At 53.9% G+C, this 21,650-nt stretch overlaps 1 protein-coding gene across 5 annotated transcripts in view; it reads left to right on the forward strand.

The window, feature by feature from the left end:
- Positions 1 to 8,850, forward strand: part of CLEC18C (C-type lectin domain family 18 member C) — a 21,241-nt gene extending 12,391 nt beyond the window's left edge. For 4 of the 5 annotated variants that reach the window (XM_063611678.1, XM_063611676.1, XM_055297835.2 and 1 more), the window contains 9 exons: positions 3,801 to 3,898; positions 4,311 to 4,432; positions 4,590 to 4,697; positions 5,200 to 5,292; positions 5,671 to 5,777; positions 6,410 to 6,539; positions 6,834 to 6,930; positions 7,832 to 7,923; positions 8,433 to 8,850. In XM_063611678.1, the coding sequence (XP_063467748.1) occupies positions 3,801 to 3,898; positions 4,311 to 4,432; positions 4,590 to 4,697; positions 5,200 to 5,292; positions 5,671 to 5,777; positions 6,410 to 6,539; positions 6,834 to 6,930; positions 7,832 to 7,923; positions 8,433 to 8,470 (885 nt within the window). In that variant the 3' untranslated portion in view covers positions 8,471 to 8,850. Of the gene's footprint in view, positions 1 to 3,800; positions 3,899 to 4,310; positions 4,433 to 4,589; positions 4,698 to 5,199; positions 5,293 to 5,670; positions 5,778 to 6,409; positions 6,540 to 6,833; positions 6,931 to 7,587; positions 7,615 to 7,831; positions 7,924 to 8,432 lie in introns of all 5 variants that reach the window. The other variant, XM_063611675.1, reaches the window with a different exon arrangement.
- Positions 8,851 to 21,650: the final 12,800 nt, after the last annotated feature.

Consider the following 21,650-nt stretch of genomic DNA (forward strand, 5'->3'; position numbering starts at 1 on the left):
TCCTGACCTCAAATGATCTGCCTGCCTCAGCCTCCCAAAGTTCTGGGATTACAGGTGTGAGCCACCATGCCTGGCCTAAGCCACTTTTTTTTCAATCTGAAATATAAATAATTTCAAACATAAACATATTCATTTATTTATTTATTTGAGACAGAGTCTTGTTCTGTCACCCAGGATGGAGTTCAATGGCTTGATCTCGGTTCACTAGAACCTCTGCCTCCCAGATTCGAGTGATTGTCCTGCCTCAGCCTCCCAAGTAGCTGGGATTACAGGCATGAGCCACCACACCGAACTAATTTTTGTATTTTTAGTAGAGATGGGGTTTCACCATGTTGGCCAGGCTGGGTCTCAAACTCCTGACTTCAAGTGATCCACCTGCCTGGGCCTCCCAAAGTGCTGGGATTACACGTGTGAGCCACCGCACCCAGCCTCAAACACAAATTTAAAACGGCCCCGTTCTTACCCACTGCCTAGGTTTAGAAGATGCCACTAAACTAAAGCCCTGCCCCTCCCTTTTTCCCGCTGTCCCTCCATGGAGGGAATCTTCCCAAAGTTCAGGAGCATCACTGCCAAGCAAGTTTCCGTTTTTTCTCTTCATTCAACAAATATTTGTTGAGGGTCTTCTACACACACCCGGCACTCTTCAGGTGCACCGAAAAACACAAGCAAAATCCCAGGAAATATTTAATACCTCTACTACCTGTGCAAGTGGGTTGTGCATGTTTAAATATTACACAAGGCTGGGTGCAGTGGCTCACGCCTGTAATCCCAGCACTTTGGGAGGCCAAGGTGGCAGGATTGCCTGAGCCCGCGAGTTCGAGACCAGCCTGGGCCACATGGCAAAAACCTGCCTCTACAAAAAAATACACAAATTACCCAGGTGTGATGGTGTGTACCTATAGTTCCAGCTACTTGGGAGGCTGAGGTAGGAGAATTGCTCGAGCCTGGGAGGTGAAGATTGTAGTGAGCTGAGATTACGCCATTGTACTCCAGCCTGGCCAGCAGGAGTAAAACCTAGTCTCAGAAAATAAAAGAACATGTGCCCCTACAACTAGGTGTTGCCAAAGTGCTTACACCAACTGTGCAGACCAGCAAACCAGTTCCCACTTCCCGAAGATCTTCTGGCTCCTTAATTTTTTTTTTTGAGACTGAGTCTTGCTCTGTCGCCCAGGCTACTGTGCAGTGGCACAATCTCGGCTCACTGCAAGCTCCGCCTCCCGGGTTCACACCATTCTCCTGCCTCAGCCTCCCTAGTAGCTGGGACTACAGGCACATGCCACCACACCCGGCTATTTTTTTGTATTTTGTTTAGTAGAGACGGGGTTTCACTGTATTAGCCAGGGTGGTCTCGATTTCCTGACCTCATGATCTGCCCGCCTCAGCCTCCCAGAGTGCTGGGATTACAGGTGTGAACCACCATGCCCAGCCCTGGCTCCTTAAGTTTTGTCAGACTCAAAGGTGTGAAAAACCTAACTCTGTTTTGTTGTTGTTGGTTGATTTTTGTTTGTTTTGTTTTTGTTGGTTTTTTTTTTTATTCGGAGTCTCGCTCTTTTGCCCAGGCCAGAGTACAGTGGCGCAATCTCGGCTCACTACAACCTCTGCCTCCCGGGTTCAAGAGATTCTCCTGCATCAGCCTCCTGAGTAGCTGGGATTACAGGCGCCTGCAACCACACCTGGCTAATTTTTGTATTTTTAGTAGAGACAGGGTTTTGCCATGTTGGCCAGGCTGGTCTCGAACTCCTGACCTCAGGTAATCCACCCGCCTTGGCCTCCCAAACTGTTGGGATTACAGGCTTGAGCTACCACGCCCAGCCTCTATTATTGTTTCTAATTTTCTTGATGTGAATGTTTAAATCATTAATTTTAAATCTTTTTTTGTTTCTACTATATACATTTAAAGCTATAAATTTCCCTTTAAACTATTTCAGCTGCATCCAGTAAGTTTTAATATTTAAATGTTTTCATTGCTATTTAGGGATATTTTTTCTATTTCCAATCATGATGTTGTTTTTGTTTGTTTTGAGACAGGGTCTGGCTCTGTCGCCCAGGCTGGAGTGCAGTGGTGCAATCTCAGCTCACTGCAGCCTCAATTTCCTGGGCTCAGGTGATCTTCCCACCTCAGGTCCGGAGTAGCTGGGACTACAGGTGTGTGCCACTATGCCTGGCTAATTTTTTGTATTTGTAATAGAGACAGGGTTTTGCCATGTTGGCCAGGCTGATCTTGAACTTCTGAACTCACATGATCCACCCAACTCAGCCTCCCAAAGTGCTGGGTTTACAGATGTGAACCACTACACCTGGCCATGATGTTGTTTTAGATTTTGAAGGGTATCTTCAAGTTTCTAAACTATGTTATCTTCTTTATTTACTTGTAAATTATTTACTATAAATTTCATTGCATTGAATTCATAGAATGTGGCCTGAAGGACGTGTTGATTCTTTGCTATTTGTTGAAACTTGCTTAGTGGTCTAATGTGTGGTCTTCCTTTGTGGTTTGCAAAAGTCCCATGCATTCCTAAAAACAATACATATTCTTTAAGTATTGGATGCATATATATGATCACATGTTCACATCTGCCTGCTACAAGCCAGTCTTGTACATGTCATTTTTAGTCTCTACTGGAGAGTTTGTTTCACTCTTCTTATATATTGACCATATGTGCTATTTCCAAGTCGTTGCTGATTCTAAGACTTTAAACTGGTTTGCAGACCTGTATCCATTAGCTTTTGTTGCATGACATACTACCCCAAAATTTGGCAGCTTAGGATTCTGCAGGTCAGCCACTTGAGTTGGGCTCAGCAGGGAGATTTTCTGGTCTTGGCTGGGCCCACTCATAGACCTGCAATCAACTAGGGGGCTGGCTGGGAGCTGGCTGTGCAAAAAGGCCTCTAATGGTTCATCTCTGTTCCATGAGGCCTTCCAACCTCCACCAGGCTATACTGAGTTTGTTCATGTGGTGACTGAGCATGGTTCTATGAGAATGAGTGGAAATGGCAAGGTCTCTTAAGGCCTAGGTTCAAAATTGGCTCAGTATCACTTCTGCAGCATTCTGGTGGCCAAACCAGTTACAGGGCCAGCCAGATTCAAGGAGCAAGGAAAGAGACACCTCTCTTTGCTGCAAAAAGCTGCAGAGTCACATTTTAAAGAGTGGTCTAGTGCAAGAAGTGAATGGTTGTGGTCACCATGCAGTCACAAGGCCCTTGATGTTCCCGTCTTTTTTTTGGCTACTCCCCTCCACCCATCAACAATCTCCCCTCACTTCAGGTACCTCCCCTCTCCATCCCACTCTCAACTAAGAAAGCCTTCCTAGGCTGGGCACGGTGGCTCACACCTATAATCCCAGCACTTTGGGAAGCTGAGGCAAGCGGATCACCTGAGGTCGGGAGTTCAAGACCAGCCTGACCAACATGGAGAAACCCCGTCTCTACTAAAAATACAAAAAAATTAGCTGGGCATGGTGGCAGTCACCTATAATCCCAGCTACTTGGGAGGCTGAGGCAGGAGAATCACATGAACCCAGAAGGTAGAGGTTGTGGTGAGCCGAGATCAGGCCATTGCACTCCAGCCTGGGCAACAAGAGTGAAACTCCATCTCAAAAATAAAAAAATAAAAAATAAATAAAAAGGCCTCCCTGAACTATTCCCACCCATGCTTCTACCCCTGTCCAGGGCAGCTGCTGCTCCTGAGCCCTCGAGGAGGTGAGGGAGCCCTCTGTTCGCCTGGATGATAGCGAAAGCTGTGTCCCCCCTCCCCAGGGATAGTTCACAATAGGGTTTCTGATCCCCTGTGTCTCCTGTAGCTCGTGTGGGCCACCTCGAGCCAGCTGGGCTGTGGGCGGCACCTGTGCTCTGCAGGCCAGGCAGCGATAGAAGCCTTTGTCTGTGCCTACTCCCCCGGGTAAGCCCTGCTACATACACCCTCTGCTGGGATGTCTGGGAGGCAGGGAGGGGTGCTTTCACCGAGGGTGAGATTCCCACCCATCCACCCGAAAGTAAAGTCCCTGATGCCTTGCTCTGCACCCTTGGTGGGAGAGGGGAGGAGAGGAAAGGCAGAGGGTGCTAAAGATTCTGGCCACGCAGAAGGTGCTGCTCTGTGGATGCCCCTTCCTGGATATTGGTCCTGGTATCAGGGAGTTTGTCCAGAGGTCATCTCTTCTCTCCCAGGGAATCTCCCTATCTCACCCAGCTCCCTGACTCCCTGGCCTGGCTGCAGGAGCTGAAGGAGCCAGGGGCCAGGCAGCAGGGCCCCGCCGCTGCCTTGCCCAAGGCCAGGCCCTCCCACACCCTGTGGTGCCTGCTTGTCCTCACAGAGGCAACTGGGAGGTCAACGGGAAGACAATCATCCCCTATAAGAAGGGCGCCTGGTGTTCGCTCTGCACAGCCAGCGTCTCAGGCTGCTTCAAAGCCTGGGACCATGCAGGAGGGCTCTGTGGTGAGTGCATGAGGGCTCAGTCTGGTGACCCTGGGGTAGGGGTGGCAGCATCCTACTGGGCTGTCCCAGAAGCCCTGGCCCTTAGCACCCAGGGAGGCTCCTGCCCGGCCTGCTGGGAGGAGATCCTTTTCTCAGAGTCCCCACCTCCTCTGGCCAGAGGTCCCCAGGAATCCTTGTCGCATGAGCTGCCAGAACCATGGACGTCTCAACATCAGCACCTGCCACTGCCACTGTCCCCCTGGCTACACGGGCAGATACTGCCAAGGTGAGGGCACTGGAGCCTGGGTGTGCCCAGCTCTGCTCTCGCGGCAGGTCCTGGGGCTGCTACACTGCCTGAGAGTCTCAAGGGTGTTAGGGGTGCTGACCGTGTACTCCCTGAGTCTGCCCACTGCATACACTCTTTTCAACAAGCATTCACTGAGCACTAGCTGTTTGCCAGACCCTGAGCTGTGCAGGAGATTCAAAGCGAAATCAGGTTCAGCCCCTTAGGCTCTGGGAGGAGGACAGAATTAGGATCCAGAAGTGGATTCTTGCCCTACTGCCCCTCCACCCTAACCCATTCTGTGACCAATATGCCTCACTCTACAATGGGGACCAAACCAAAGACACCAGGCGTGCCAGCAATTGGAAGCCTTGGTGGGTTCTGTCTCTGGGAGGGATATTCTTGCTGTGGTTGGCATTCCCTGGATGTTCGAGGCCTTTGGGGGATAGCGTGGGGTTCAGAAGGCTGGGGGCTGAGCCTCTGCCCCACTGCCCTGCCCTGGCAGTGAGGTGCAGCCTGCGGTGTGTGCACGGTCGGTTCCGGGAGGAGGAGTGCTCGTGTGTCTGTGACGTCGGCTACGGAGGAGCCCAGTGTACCAGTGAGTCCTGCCCCAGGGCCCCCGAAGAGCCAGCCCCTCCCAAGACCCCCCTTCAATGGGGCATCAGCTCCCAGGAGCCCACTGTGTGCGTCTCTTTCTAACTCATTCAGTGACAACATGTTGAGAGCTTGAAACTGGCCACAGCATGGATATTTACACCAAAGAAATTGGCAAATGCTACAAACCATGGATTTTTTTTTTCTTTTGAAAGAGAGCAAGCTCAATATTCCAACTTACCAGCACATTCCTGACCCTCACCACCCACTCTTCTGGAGCAGGTGGCCAGAGGAAGGGGCACCCTGAGCTTAGCTCCCCGGCAGGGCAGGAAAGGGCAGGGATTCTGAAGTCCACACACAAACTCAGGCTCCCCTACCCCAGCCAAGGTGCATTTTCCCTTCCACACCTGTGACCTGAGGATCGACGGAGACTGCTTCATGGTGTCTTCAGAGGCAGACACCTATTACAGAGCCAGGATGAAATGCCAGGTGACAGTCACCCCTAGCTTCCCAGGAACCCCCAAGGCCTCAAGTGAGGGTCTTAATGGAGGGACCATGGAGTGAGAGGTGGTTCCTTCAGTGTCTCTGACCTCACCCTGTTCATCAGCATAAAGCAGGGGTCGTGGACTCCGAGGCTCATAGAGGCCAGGAGGTCACTTATTGACCTGAGGGGCCAAGGTCAAGGCCAACCTCCGTCTAAGGGAGTTCCAGCCACTGGTTGCCTCGCAGGAATGCAAGGTCAGGGTGGCCAGAGCTCGGGGTTGTTCAAGAAAACCAGCAACCCAGACTTCCACTGGCAACTCTCGAAACCACAGTTAATTACTGGGGTTGGCAATCAACTCGGATATATTTAAGACACTGCGCAGGTGAAACAGAACCTCCTCAGGGGCCAGACCTGGGCCTGGGCCTGTGGGCTGCCAGTCGGGCCCCTGTGCACAGGGAGAAGAGAAGCAGACAGGAGCAGAAGGGACCCCTGCTCTTGGAAGGGAGGCTGTGCGGGCTGGGGGTGATGACAGCCCAGCCAGCACATACACGTGGCATCCTAGGCCATGGGCAGGGGTGGCAGGAAGGGGCAGCCTGGGCTCTGAGCCCTGCCTGTGTGACCCGGGATGGGGTTACAGAGGAAAGGCGGGGTGCTGGCCCAAATTGAGAGCCAGAAAGTGCAGGACATCCTCGCCTTCTACCTGGGACGCCTGGAGACCACCAACGAGGTGACTGACAGTGACTTCGAAACCAGGAACTTCTGGATCGGTGAGTGCCCAGCTGATTGGGGGTATGGCGAGTAAGGGGTTGTGATGCCCCACCCTGCTGCAGGAACCCTGGGCCGTGGAGGCTGCCCGCAGATGGCAAGGGTGTGGTGAGGGCCTGGCGCCCAGAGCGGGGCCAGCTGCTCGCCCCCTTTCCCTGGGAGGGCCCAGGTAGGGAGCACATGGGGGCTGCCAGCGCTGGGAAGAGGGGCCAGAAAGGCAGCTGGCAGCAGACTCCAGGGTCTGAGTGGGATGGGGGACCTCAGGTCGTGGGCCAACCTTGACTACCCCGGCCCAGGGCTCACCTACAAGACCGCCAAGGACTCCTTCCGCTGGGCCACAGGGGAGCACCAGGCCTTCACCAGTTTTGCCTTTGGGCAGCCTGACAACCAGGGGTAAGTGTGGGGTGCCTCCCTCCCCTGGGCCTCCTTCTCACTCGGGTCTGCCTGGTGGAGCCCCCCATCCCGCTGCCTGGCTGGGCCCTTTGACGGTCTGAACCTTCCCTGGTGCCTGCCCAGGTGCCAGAGAGTTGTGGGCACAGCTGGTGTGGGCCGGTGGTGGGGTGAGGGAGACGCAAGCTGGAAGGCACGTCACGTGGGAGAGAGAGGGACCCAGGAAGCCTCCATCCATCTGTCCATCCCCAGTGTCCCCTGGCTGTGACTCCATCCCTCCAATTCTCATCCACTCACCCCTCCCTCTGCGTGCGCTCTGCCTACCTCAGTTACACTGATGCCAGCATTCCTTAGCTGTCACCCACCTGCACTTATTCACAATACAACCCTGTACCTATGGACCCACCAGCCGTCCTGTAGCAAGAACCCTCTGGTCATGTGGCCCCACCCTGCTCTTCAAAGCCCAGGAATGCCCAGGGCCAGGGTGGAGGTGGTCCAGCTGCGAGGCCACCAAGGGCTCCAGCAATTTCAGCCAGACCTCCTTGCCGACAGCCGGCCTGTGCCCCTGGCCTGTTGCCTGGAGGAAGTCTGGGCCTTGTTGGGTTCCCAGGTATACCTCTCAAGTGGGGCTGTCTATTCCAGTCCCCACTGTCCCCACAGGCTGGTGTGGCTGAGTGCTGCCATGTGGTAGGCAGAGCTGTTACCCCAGGAAGGCGCTTCCCTGAGAAGTGGTCTGGGGAGCAGGGATGGGGGCTCAGGGATGGGCCTGGCTCCCAGCAGCCCCATCTGCAGGTGGGGGCACTGGAGCCCCTGAGATGCAGGGTCCTGATGGGTGGAGGGCTTAGGCCTCTCCCGGATCCCTGACTTCACTCTTCCCTCCTGAAAACCACACCCTGGCCTGCAGGTTTGGCAACTGCGTGGAGCTGCAGGCTTCAGCTGCCTTCAACTGGAACGACCAGCGCTGCAAAACTCGAAACCGTTACATCTGCCAGTTTGGTGAGGGACCTCCTGAGGCTCCCCTTCTCTGATCCCTGACCCTGGGGGTGCTGCTGACCTGGTCCAGCCTGCAAGGGTATCTAGGTGGCCGGTTCAGAGCGGGTCTGGGCACACGGAGCCATAGAGGATGCCCTGCTGATAGCCTTGCACCTGTGGGCTCCTGAGCCCAGAGGGGCAACGACGGGCCCAGCGTCACACAGCAAGGCCATGCAGGCAGGACTAGAGCTGCAGCTCTGCAGGGCATTTCTCCAGGGACCCTCTCCTCCTGTCATGAAAGCTGCTGCCTGGGAACCTGTTGGGTTCCTTGGTGTTCCCGGGAGCCCCATGAACTGTGGTGGAGGCAGAGGTGAAACCTGGCATGGCACCAGCTCCCAGCAGCCTCTGCTAGGAAGGTCTGGAGCACCACAGGAACCACGGCCATGGGCACTTCCAGACCGAGTGCAGCAGGGCCGCCATCTTGGGACTGCCTGGGCTGCCATCGAGCCCTGCTCTCTTCTGCTTCCTTCCAGCCCATGAGCACATCTCCCGGTGGGGCCCAGGGTCCTGAGGCCTGGCCTCATGGCTCCCTCACCTGCCCTGGGTGCACCGGCTCTGCTTACCTGTCTGCCTACCTGTCTGGAACAAGGGCCAGGTTAAGACCACATGCCTCATGTCCAAAGAGGTCTCAGACCTTGCACAATGCCAGAAGTTGGGCAGAGAGAGGCAGGGAGGCCTGTGAGGGCCAGGGAGTGAGTGTTAGAACAAACTGGGGCCCTTCACCTGCTTTTGATTGGGAAGATGGGCTTCAATTAGACGCCGAAGGAGAAGCCCCCGCCAGCGGCCCAAAGAGGCTGCTGTCTTCCGCCTGGCCCAGACCCTGTGGGGCAGCGGAGCTCCCCTGTGGCATGAACCCCACAGGGTATTAAATGAAGTTATGAATCAGCTGAACCTGTGCATGCTCATTTCAAAGGGAAATTCAGATGATCTGGGATGACCCTGGAGAGACCAGAGGGGGCCTGAGGCTTCACTGCAGCGGCCTCCACCCACCTATTCCCCTTCCTGGTCGCCTTCATGGTCCAGGACACTCTCTGGAAGTTCTGGGTCTCCCCAAGAAGAGGAAGACCAGACTGTGCCTCAGTGAGGGGCAGTTCTCATGGCTGGGGCCCAGGCAGGCAGGGTATTAATAGAAGCTGCTCTGAATGTCTGGGAGATGACGCATGTGTCTTGCCCCCACTGGTGGAGTGTCATCGCACCAGGGCCAGTGGTAGTCAGAGTTTGTGCAGTCCCGCTCCCTCGCCCAGCTCCTCAGACACCACCCACAAGGGGTTATCACTATCCTAGTTTACAGCTGAAGAAATGAAGGCACAGAGAGATTGAGTAACTTGCACAAGATCCTACAGCTGGTAGTCAAACCCAGTGAGTCTGGCTGTCGTTTATTTATTTATTCATTCATTTATTTATTTATTTTTTGAGACAGAGTCTCGCTCTGTCGCCCAGTCTGGAGTGCAGTGGCACGATCTCGGCTCACTGCAAGCTCCGCCTCCCAGGTTCACGCCATTCTCCTGCCTCAGCCTCCCGAGTAGCTGGGACTACAGACGCCCGCCACCACGCCTGGCTAATTTTTTGTGTGTGTATTTTTAGTAAAGACAGGGTTCACCGTGTTAGCCAGGATGGCCTCGATCTCCCGACCTTGTGATCCCCCCGCCTCGGCCTCCCAAAGTGCTGGGATTACAGGCATGAGCCACCGCGCCCGGCCCTATTGTTTTCTTTTTTGAGACAGAGTCTCCCTCTGTCGTCCAGACTGGAGTGCAGAGGTGCAATTAGGGTTCACTGCAGCCTCGAACTCCCAGGCTCAAGCGATCCTCCTGCCTCAGCCTCCCAAGTAGCTGGGACCACAGGTCCGCACTACCACGCCCCGCTAATTTTTGTGTTTTTTGTAGAGTCGGGGTTGCACCACGTTGCTCAGGATGGTCTCGAACTCCTGGGCTCAAGCGATCCGCCATCCTAGGCCTCCCAAAGTGCTGGTGTTACAGGCGCGCGGCCCCGCGCCGGCCCTGTCTTTCCCTCTCCCACTGCTTCCCAGGGCTTCGCCTGTCTAAGCGGGCGCAGGCAGCTGTCCTGCGTCCTGGCTCAGCGCGGACCTACGCGGGGCGATCACACAGATGCCCCCAGCTCTCTCTACCGCCCGCGAAGGCGCTGAGCGCCCTGATCCCTGCCCGGGCGCTGGCGCAAGGTCGCCTGCGAGCGCCAGGCCTTCCTGCCCCGTGGGAGACGGGAGGGCCCGCTCTCCGGCTCCGTCTGGTTGCCGGGTCAGCCAGCAGCCGCGCCTCTTCCTCCCGGACCCAGGACCCGGCACCCGGGACCCGCCGCTTGGCCGAGGCCGGGGCCGCGGCCGCGGCCGCAGCGCCTGGAGAGGCCGCCCTGCGCATGCCCGCGGGAGGTGGGTGGCCCGGGCGCGCGCTGCCAGAGGCCGGGGGGGCGGTGGGGATAGCACAGGCGGGGCGGCCGTGCCGAGACCTTCCCACCCCGCCCCACGCCTGGTTGGGGACCAGACGCGCCATCGTGCGTGGGGCGGGTGCAGGTGTCCCTGGGGGCCGGGGGCAGATACTGGTGCGGGACGACCTTCTCCCGAGGGGGTCCGCAGGCCACACCCAGAGAAACTGGGCCGCCTCCAGTCACCGCCGCGGTCCGCCCCGCCCGAGGCTTTGACCCCCTGAATCAGCGTCGGGGCAGGGATCCGCGTGGGGTGCAAGAGGCTGGGAAAATGGGGAGTCCCGGGCCTCCTCTGGAGCCGCCCGCCCTTGGCTGGCTCGTCCTTTTCTTCCGCGGCTCCCGCTGGGCTGGGTCCTAGGCCGCCCTCACTCCCTCCCCTCTGCAGCCTCCATTGCGTTAGTCATTCACTCTGCCAGGCTTTCCTTCTGCCTCCGCATGCCCAGCGATCCGGAAAAAAACACGGACCATGACATCAAAAGGCCTTGGCAAAGGAATCGTGATTATTGTGATACAAGATTCTGCACCTCAAAGGGGATCCCTGTAGTGAGTTTTGGCAAACGTACAAAGCCTGACTTACAATATGCCTGTATCTGTGGCGTTTCATCTGGGGAACTTTTCTTTTATAGGGTAAACTCTTCTCATCCAGAGTATTTCCCTCAGTCTGTAAAAGTCTGTGGTGCCCATTACATCTATTAGGGGAGTGAGGAAGGGCAGTGGGCATTGGACTGCTTCTTTGAAAGCCCCCACCTGTGTTTAGCTTCTGTCAGAGGCCTTTGAACAAGAGCAACTCCATCTTGAGTAGGCGCTGGGAAAATGAGGCTGAGACCTACTGGGCTGCGTTCCCAGGCGGTTGAGGCATTCTAAGTCACAGGATGAGATGAGAGGTCGGCACAAGCAGTAAGGAAGCCAGCCAAAACCCACCAAAACCAAGACGGCGATGAGAATGACTTCTGGTTGTCCTCACTGCTACACTCCCACCAGCGCCATGACAGCTTACAAATGCCATGGCTGAAAGAGTGACGCTCAGACTTAAGACCACGGCACACCGGCTCGGCCAAGAGATCATTGTTGGAGGCAGCAGGCGGGGCTGGGCAGGAGAGAGAGAGAAAGATTGGTGGGGGGGCTTGCTTCTTTTATGCCCAGGAGGGCTGCGTGGATGTTTGTGATTGGTTGGGGTGGGGCTTAGAGCGAGGCGGGAAAAACACCTCTCTCTGATTGGTTTTTCCTTTGGCGGGCTTGCATTGAGGAAGAAGAACCCGGAACCAGCGCCATTAGGGTGCTCTAGTTACCTAACAATGGCAACGCCAGAATGTTACCCTATATGATCTAAAAAGGGGAGGCATGAATAATACACCCCTTGTTTAGCATATCATCAAGAAATAACCATAAAAATGAGCAACCAGCAGCCCTCCGGGCTGCTCTATGGAGTAGCCATTGTTTTATTTCTTTACTTTTTTTTGAGAGGGAGTCTTGCTCTTGCTCAGGCTGGAGTGCAGTGGCGTGATCTCGGCTCACTGCAATCTCTGCCTCCCGGGTTCAAGCGATTCTCCTGCCTCAGCCTTCGAGTGGCTGGGACTACAGGTGCCCACCACCATGCCAGCTTTTTTTTGTATTTTTAGTAGAGACAGGGTTTCACCACATTGGCCAAGGTGGTCTCGAACTCCTGACTTCAGATGATCTGCCCGCCTCGGCCTACCAAAGTGCTGGGATTATAGGCGTGGGCCGGCGCGCCCAGCCCTATTCCTTTACTTTTTTTTTTTTTTCGAGTTGGAGTCTCACACCTGGCCTCCAATATGTTTATTTGTATTGCTGAGGCAGGGCATTGCTTGAGCCCAAGAGTTTGAGGTTGCAGTGAACCATGATCATAAGCTGTATTTCAGCCTGAGTGAGAGATTGAGAACTTGTTTCACAAAATAAAAGTTAAAAAGTCCTTATCTGGGCCAGGCGCGGTGGCTCACGCTTGTAATCCCAGCACTTTGGGAGGCCGAGGCGGGCGGATCACGAGGTCAGGAGATCGAGACCACGGTGAAACCCCGTCGCTACTAAACAATACAAAAAAATTAGCTGGGCATGGTGGCGGGTGCCTGTAGTCCCAGCTACTCGGAGAGGCTGAGGCAGAAGAATGGTGTGAACCCGGGAGGCAGAGCTTGCAGTGAGCCGAGACTGCGCCACTGCACTCCAGCCTGGGCGACAGAGCAAGACTCCATCTCAAAAAAAAAAAAAAAAAAAAAAAAGTCCTCATCTGGAGGTGAGAAAGCCGAATACAAAGGTCTTCTCAGTTGGTTCCCAGTCTTCCCAGTCCGGCAGCCTCAGCATCACCAGGGAGCTGGTTAGGCAAATTCTTGGCCGCCTCAACCTACTGAATTGGAGACCCTGAAGATGGGGCTATCTGAATTTCAACAAGGCCTCCAGGTTTGCATGGTTAAGATTGAGAACCACTGGCAAAAGCAAACAATTTGAGTCTGAAGTCAGCCCACCTGGATTTGAATACAGGCCCTGCCGCTCAATAACTGTGATTTAGAGCAAGTTACTTACTTAACAGCTAGGTTGACCAATTGTCCGAGTTTGCCTGGCACTGTCCTGATTTCAGCATTGAAAGTACTACATTATCGCGGTGGCTCACGCCTGTAATCCCAGCTTCTCAAGGTGTCCCTGTGGAATCCTTAATATCAGTACATTCATCCCTGTCTAGCATCCCCTTCCTCCCTCGCCCGTCCTGCACCCTCAGAATTCATTCTCAGATCAGCTTCCCAGATTTTTGCCAATATCAATTAAAAAAAATTTTTAACCAACCATATACTGTGAGTAAGCCAATATCGATTAGCAAAATCTTTTGTTTCTTTTGGTGATTCAGTATCTTTCCCCCTGGAGTTTTTTTTTGTTTTGTTTTGTTTTTTTGAGACGGAGTCTCACTCTGTTGCCCAGGCTGGAGTGCAGTGGCGCAATCTGTGCTCACTGCAAGCTCCGCCTCCTGGGTTCAGGCCATTCTTCTGCCTCGGCCTGCCTAGTAGCTGGGACTACAGGCGCCTGCCACCACGCCCAGCTAATTTTTTGTATTTTTTTTAAGCAGAGACGGGGTTTCACCGTGTTAGCCAGGATGGTCGTGATCTCCTGACCTCGTGATCCTCCCGCCTCGGCCTCCCACAGTGCTAGGATTACAGGCGTGAGCCACCACGCCTGGAACCCCTGGAGTTTTTTGATTCGCTACCCTCCTAGATTTGGCCCCTGGGGCCTGCGGGGATCTGACTTGTTACTTAATTCTGGAGAAAATGAGGGGTAGGGCTTATAAGGAGACTCCTTCGGGGCAGAGTCCTTACACGGTGTTACACAGGGAAGTGCTAGTGGCTGGCTAGCTCCCGCTCTTGAAAGGTTCTTCCTCCCTCAAGTGAAGTGGGGAAGGGGGAATCCCGGCCGACTGAGGTCCTGACAGCTTTAGCACATGGCTTCTTAGGTCACCCAGGGCATCCAGGTGACCAGCTTGGGAAACAAGAGGTGTAGGTTGGAGGAAGAGGCTACAGCCCACCCTGGAATTAACTGCCATCTCTCCCACTGATATGGTTAGGCTTTATGTCCCCACCCAGATCTCATCTTGAATTATAATCCCCACGTGTTGAGGGATGGACCAGGTGGAGGTACTTGCATCATGGGGGCAGTTTCCCCCGTGCTGTTCTCACAAGATCTGATGGTTTTAAAGCGTGGCAGTTCCTCTTTCTCGTGCTCACGTCCTCCTGACTGTCCTGTGGAGAAGGTGTCTGCTTCCCTTTCCTCCATGGTTCTAAGTTTCCTGAAGCCTCTCCAGCCGTGTGAAACTGTGAGTCAATTAAACATCTTCACTTTATAAGTTACTCAATCTCGGGTTTGTTTTTTTTTTGAGATGGAGATTTGTTCTTGTTGCCGAGGTTGGAGTGCAATGGCGTGATCTCGGCTCTTTGCAACCTCTGCCTCTCGGGTTCAAGCGATTCTCCTGCCTCAGCCTCCCACGTAACTGGGATTACAGGCGTGCACCACCACACCCAGCTAATTTTGTATTTTTAGTAGAGAGGGGATTTTATTATGTTGGTCAGGCTGGTCTCAAACTCCCAACCTCAGGTGATCTGCCCACCTTGGCCTCCCAAAGTGTTGGGATTACAGGCATGAGCCACTACGCCCAACCTTGGATGTTTCTTTATAGCAGTGTGGAAACAGACTCACCTATTGCTGCAGGTCATACCTCAGCTACATAGAACACCTAACTGCCCGCAAGGGAGTTCCTGCCACTAGGATCTTCAGAGTGACAAAGAGGAAGCTTTGGCTGGCAAGGGTGGTTGGGAGGGGAGGGGAGGGGAGGGGCTAGGTACCTAAGGCTTCCCTATCTTTCCACACAGCCTAATTTTCATAGCCTATGGTGTCCACACTTCACTCTTTCACAAATAAAGACCTTTTAAGGTGTGGGTCCCCTTGGTCATTCTTTAACCATTGGATCAAGTTTTCCGTGTGTTTTTTCTGCTCTCTCAGCTGCAAAATAACACATTTGAGGGTTGTTTTTGTTTGTTTGTTTTTGAGACAAAGTCTCACTGTCGCCCAAGCTGGAGTGCAGTGGTGCGATCTCGGCTCACTGTAACCTCCACCTCTTGGATACAAGCAATTCTCCTGCCTCAGCCTCCTGAGTACCTGGGATTACAGGCACCCACCACCACACCTGGCTAATTTATGTATTTTTAGTAGAGATGGGGTTTCGCCATTTTGGCCAGGCACACTCAGGTTTTCTAACCATACCTTGAGCCAAGAATTTGGATTCTGAGCTTGTCTTTTCATTTAAGCTATGTGGCACTGTTAACATGACCACCCTGCCCAAGCAGATCTTGACTTCAGTGTAATCTTTATCCTCTTCTGTGGCAGGAGCTATTGGGTCCCCCAAAGCCTTGCCTTTGATGGGTACTTTGTTCCAGGGGATGATGGGATTAGCTGTCTTGCCAGGGCATGCCATGGGGCTGCTGTTGTCCTGTCCCTTAATACCGGCTGGATTTTCACTGTCCTCTGGCCACTTTCCCCCCTTCAATTCCTCCTATTTCCTTCAGGGCTTCTTGCTCTGTCCAGTCCTGGTCCTATTTTTGTGAGAATCAAGGTTCTTAGTTTTAAGCAACAGAAACTATTTCTGGCAACTCTAAGCAGAAAGGGAGTTTGTCAGAGGTACTGGCTAGTTCCCAGGAGCTCTGAAACGGTCAGAAAATCAAATAGAGAAGAGGCCATTGGGCAAAGCTGGCCGGGTGAAGACCTCACAGCCTCTGCTTGTACAGAAGCTACAATTGGCACCACCGAAGTGGGACAGAAGCTGCCACCTGTCAAAGCTGGATGTAGTCGCTGCCACTGTCACCATCAATTTTTGAGATGATGCTTCTTCCTGCCTGCCACTTTAATTCAAAGTGAAGGCCATGTGCAGTGGCTCATGCCTGTAATCCCAGCACTTTGGGAGGCCAAGGCAAGAGGATCGCTTGAGGATGGGAGTTTGAGATCAGCCTGGGCAACAGGGTGAGACCCTGTCTAGCCAAAAAATAAGAAAAAAATAGCTGGGCAGAAAGAAAGTGGCTTATGCCTGTAATTCCAGCACTTCAGGAGGCCAAGGCGGGTGGATCACCTGAGGTCAGAAGTTTGAGATTAGCCTGGCCAACACGGTGAAACCCTGTCTCTACTAAAACAAAAAATTAGTCGGGTGTGGTGGCACACGCCTGTAATCCCAGCACTTTGGGAGTCCGAGGTGGGTGGATCACCTGAGGTCGTCGGGAGTACGAGACCAGCCTGACCCACATAGAGAAACCCTGTCTCTACTAAAAATACAAAAATTAGCCAGGCATGGTGGCACATGCCTGTAATCCCAGCCACTGGGGAGGCTGAGGCATGAGAATCACTTAAACCTGGGAGGAGGAGGTTGTGGTGAGCCGAGATCGCACCATTGCACTCTAGTCTGGGCAACAAGAGCGAAACTGTCTCAAAAAAAAAAAAAAAAAGAATAAAGAAATTGGGCCAGGCACAGTGGCTCGTACCTGTAATCCCAGCTCTTAGGAAGAATGAGGTGGTAGGATTGCTTGAGCCCAGGAGTCCGAGGGTGCAGTGAGCATGCCATTAAACTCCCACCTGGGTGACAGAATGAGGAGCTGTCTCCCCACCCCCACCCCCCAAAAAAGAAGGTAACTGGGCAAAGAAGTTATTTTTAGTAGAGACTGGCTTTCATCATATTGGCCAGGCTAGTCTTGAATTCCTGACCTCAGGTGATCCACCCACCTCGGCCTTCCAAAGCGTTAGGGATTACAGGTGTGAGCCACAGTGCCCAACCTCCTCTTGTCATTTAATCCTCAAAATCATCTCACAAAGCAGGTGCTATTAATACCCGAGTCTTACAGAACAGGTAACAGATGTGTCCAGGGCTGCGTGGAGGACGTGAGAGAGCAATGCGATCTCGTTCTCCTGCCTGGTGACCGATAATACTGTTCCAGGAAGTTAGATGACATCACAGATACTTAGGGAACCCAGCTGCAGGCACGCCCTGGTCCTGCCAGCTCCGGGCCTTGCTGCCTTCGCACAAGGCCGCTCTCTACCCACTTCACCCTGCATGGGTTGCAGTGGTCAGTGAGGCCCTTGTCAGGACATGGGGCTGACAAAGCCAGCACTGTACGCCGGGTCTCGGATCAGGTGGCTTTTTTTTTTTTTTTTTTTTTTTTTTTTGAGATGGAGTTTCACTCGTTTCCCAGGCTGGAGTGCAATGGCACCTTCTTGGCTCACTGCAACCTCCACTTCCTTGTTCAAGCAGTTCTCCTGTCTCAGCCTCCCGAGTAGCTGGTACTACAGGCGCCGGCCACCACGCCTGGCTAGTTTTTGTATTTTTAGTAGAGATGGGGTTTCATCACATTGGTCAGGCTGGTTTCGACCTCCTGACCTCAGGTGATCCACCCACCTTCACCTCCAAAAGTGCTGGGATTACAGGCATGAGCCACTGTGCCTGGCTGGCGTTTTTTGTTGTTGTTGTTGTTGTTGAGGAGTGGCACTCTGTCATCCAAGCTGGAGTGCAATGATGTGATCTCCCACCATGCTAGTTTTTTGTTTGTTTAAAGTAGAGATGGGTTTTCACCATGTTGGTGAGGCTGGTCTTGAACTCCTGACCTCAGGTGATCCACCCACCTCGGCCTCCCAAAGTGCTGGGATTACAGGCGTGAGCCACCGTGCCTGGCCTCAATTTCTTGAAAGAAAGAAAAAAAAAAAAAGACAGAGAAAAAGAAAATGAAAAAAGACAGAAAAAGAGAGAAAGAAAGCTCCATGGGTTAAAAAAAAAAAAAAAAAAAAACTCCATGGGTTTAAAGGCAAGAGTCAGCTTCAAGGAGGGCTGGGAAGTCAGGTGACGCTACCCCTGTGCTTCCCATGGCCAGATCACCTGGTGGAGGTACCATTGGTTTTGGGCCCCTCTCTCAGCATTCTCTACCAAAGAGGACAGCTCTACACCAGAGAGTGAGGGTGGGAACCTGCTCACTGCTGTCTGCTCAGGGCAGGGCATGAGGCAGGTGCTCAGTAAGGGTCTGGGGAATAAATGAATGAACCATCACGAGGCCAAGTGCCTGGAAGCGGGCTGGAGATGCTTGCTCTGGACTCCTGGCTCAGGAGTGGACTCCCCAGGTGGACTTCCTCCTGCACTGCTACAGCTGAGTGCGTGCAGCACAGGTAGGGCAGCTATGAGCAGGGTCATCATGAATGACAGCAGATGACACCAGGACAGGGGAGGTCAGTAGCCAGATGGGAAGAAAGCAGAATGAAACAGAGGTCGGCAGTGGCTCATGCCTGTAATCCCAGCACTTTGGGAGGCCGAGGCGGGCGGATTACGAGGTCAGGAGATCGAGACCATCCTGGCTAACACAGTGAAACCCTCTCTACTAAAAATACAAAAAATTGGCTGGGCGCGGTGGCTCACGCTTGTAATCCCAGCACTTTGGGAGGCCGAGGCGGGCGGATCACGAGGTCAGGAGATCGAGACCACGGTGAAACCCCGTCTCTACTAAAAATACAAAAAAATTAGCCGGGCGTGGTGGCGGGCGCCTGTAGTCCCAGCTACTCGGAGAGGCTGAGGCAGGAGAATGGCGTGAACCCAGGAGGCGGAGCTTGCAGTGAGCCGAGATTGTGCCACTGCACTCCAGCCTGGGCGACAGAGCGAGACTCCGTCTCAAAAAAAAAAAAAAAAAAAAAAAAAAAAAAAAAAAATACAAAAAATTAGCCAGGCGTAGTGGCGGGCGCCTGTAGTCCCAGCTACTTGGGAGGCTGAGGCAGGAGAATGGCGTGAACCCAGGAGGTGGAGCTTGCGGTGAGCCGAGATCACGACACTGCACTCCAGCCTGGGCAACAGAGCGAGACTGTCTCAAAAAGAAAAAAAGAAACTGGCGGAGAGTGCGGGTGAGCACTAGGGTATTGGAAAGATTCCATGCCTAGGAATCAAGCGTAGATTGATTACATTCCCACTTCTGGTAAAATGGTTCATGGCCTTGTGCAAGTTAACTTTGTTTCCCTGGTCCTCTGTTTACTCATCTGAGAAACGGGGTAAAGATATTTGCTCTTCTCAGGTCACAGGGTTCCTGTACAAAATGTGAAAGGACTTTGGAAAGTATCCTCTGATGTGCAAATTTCTCCGAGAAGTGCTGCAGCTGTTTATCCTTAGACTGGAATGAGAAGGGGGAGATGTGACTTTCAGGGTGGGCCAGGTGTTGTAGGCAACAGAGAGGACAATCTCAGGCTGGTAGCAGTGGCTCATGCCTGTAATCCCAGTGCTTTGGGAGGCCGAGGTGGGTGGATCACTTGAGGTCAGGACTTTGAGACCAGCCTGGATAACATGTTAAACCCCGTCTCTACTAAAAATACAAAAATTAGCTGAGTGTGGTGTGCATGCCTGGAGTCCCAGCTACTCAGGAGGCTGAGGCAGGAGAATCCTTGAACCCGGGAGGCGGAGGTTGCAGTGAGCCAAGATTGCTCCACTGCACCCCAGCCTCAGCAACAGAGTGAAACTCCATCTCAAAAACAAAGACAATCTCAGATGTGGTGCAGTTCACACCCTGGGGCTCCCCGTGGGATCAGGCTGAGGGTCGCATTTCACTGAAATCCTCAGGAGTTCAGTGTTGGGGTGGATGTTCCCTGAGAAGCAGAGCAGCTGTGAGGTGAAGCTTCCTCCGGAAAGTACTCACTTGCTCCTCGTTGATTTCATGGGGTCCCAGGTTTCAGGAGGAAAGGAAAGATGAAAAGCCCTTGCTCTGGCATCTTGGAGGACTTCTGGGTGAGAGTCAGGAAGGGGAAGGCGTTTGGACTCATTGCCCTCCCAGTCCTGGAGTCTGATTTTCCTGCCCTGTCTGGTTTTGGAGGTGGAGGCTGCCGAGCTGAAGCAGCACTGGTCCTGCCAGCTCCTCCCTCACCCTCTGCTTCCCTGGCCTTGCACAGGGACAAGGATATCCAAAGAGCAGCTCTGTCCTGTCTCAGCCTGGGAGGGAAGAGGCAGATGGCCTGGTGGCACAGATGGTTCTGCAAACAGTTCAGTATGTGCCAAAGGAGGGCCTGGGAAGCCCCAGGTCAGGAGAGGGTGCCTGCCCTTCCAGTGAAGGCCAGGGCTGAGCTGCTTCCTGCCAGTGTCCAGTTTTGCTCAGAGCACCCAGAATGCCGTCTTGGAGGAACGGGGGCAGGTGCTGCCACAGAACCCTGGGGCTGTGTCTCCTGCCTCCAGGGCTGGCCGCAGCTGCAAAGACCAGCTGGCAGGAGGAGGACTCAGGAATACTCTCTCCCTGTGTTGGCCCTGCAGCCCCATGTCCCCTTCTCTGCTTCTCGGGAACAGGAGGCCTGCGTCCGCCTGTCCTGAGCATCTGAAAAGGAAAAGCTCTTCTAGGGATGATGAGAGGGAATCCGGGCCTGAGGCGCTTGGAGGAACATTTGCTGAGCTCCACGTGCAGCAGCCCATTCCAGGGCCGAGGTTGCAAAGGTGGCTTAGATGCTGTCCCTAAATGGCCATTGAGGTTTGGAGTCTGGCAGGAAGGGCTCAAGTGGTGGGGCCACAGCAGAGACAAGGCCAAGCAGCCTGATTCTTGGGGGTGGAGGTTAATGAGCAGCGTTTGCACTTGGCTTTCTATAGGGTCAGGCTGCAGCGCAGCATCCTGAGGTGCGTGGCTGCCCACAGGCGGTCAGCCAGCCCAGCCTCGGCCAAGGCAGACAGCGCCTGGGCTGGAAAGCGGGAGATCCCACTGCTTGGGGAGTCCCCTTTTCCTCCGCACAGTGGGGATGCCAGGAGCAGTGGACAAGCTCAGCAAAGAGTTCTCCAGCCCTACCCGAGGTTTCCTTCCTCCTGACTTTGTCACCTCACTGGGAGAATATACCCGTCTGTCTGAAACAAGTTTCCTGTGGGGTGCCCTGAGCAGGGGAAGCTCGGGCAGCCCAACCTACCAGATAGAAGGGAAAGAGAGAGGCTGTGAGGTTCTTCTGGGTCTGTCCCCAGCCTCTTCTACCTGGCTGCCCTTTGTTCAGAGTAAAGGCTGCAGTTCCCAAGACATAAGCACCGCGGGCTTCAGAGCATGAAGGATCCTTCCAGGTCAGCCGCTTTGGGCAACTGGTGAGCAAGGTGGGTGTGCGGGGCCGGCTACATCATTTGTGGGGCCTGGTACAGAATAAAAATGTGGGGCCCTTATTCAGAAGTTACTAAGAATTTTTTTGAGATGGAGTCTCACTCTGTCACCCAGGCTGGAATGCAGTGGCACAATCTTGGCTCACTGCAACCTCTGCCTCCCAGGTTCAAGTGATTCTCCTGCCTCAGCCTCCCGAGTAGGTGGGATTCCAGGTGCCCGCCACCATGTCTGGGTAATTTTTGTATTTCTAGTAGAGACAGGGTTTCTCCACCTGGCTGGTCTCGAACTCCTGACCTCAGGTGATCTACCTGCCTCGGCCCCCCAAAGTGGTAGGATTACAGGCATGCGCTAAAAATTTCAAGATGAGGACAGCAGAGCATAAATGAAGCGCAGGGCCATTGCAAGTGGGCCCATCTGGATGTGACTGCATTTGGGGAGAAGGGGATGGGGTCCTGCCTGTCCCTGCAGTCACAGCATACCACGAGTCCTGGGGCAGAGGAGCCTGGATTTGGGCCCTTGGTGCCCAGCGGTCCTGGCTCATGGACACCCCTCGTTCAGCAGCCAGGGGGTTCCTCACTCTGTCACAGATGTGACTCTAAAGATTGCTGCAGAGACTCCTTCCCCGAATCGTTCGAGGGACTCTGC

This window comes from Symphalangus syndactylus, chromosome 11, assembly GCF_028878055.3.
Source record: "Symphalangus syndactylus isolate Jambi chromosome 11, NHGRI_mSymSyn1-v2.1_pri, whole genome shotgun sequence".
Lineage (NCBI taxonomy): Eukaryota > Metazoa > Chordata > Mammalia > Primates > Hylobatidae > Symphalangus > Symphalangus syndactylus.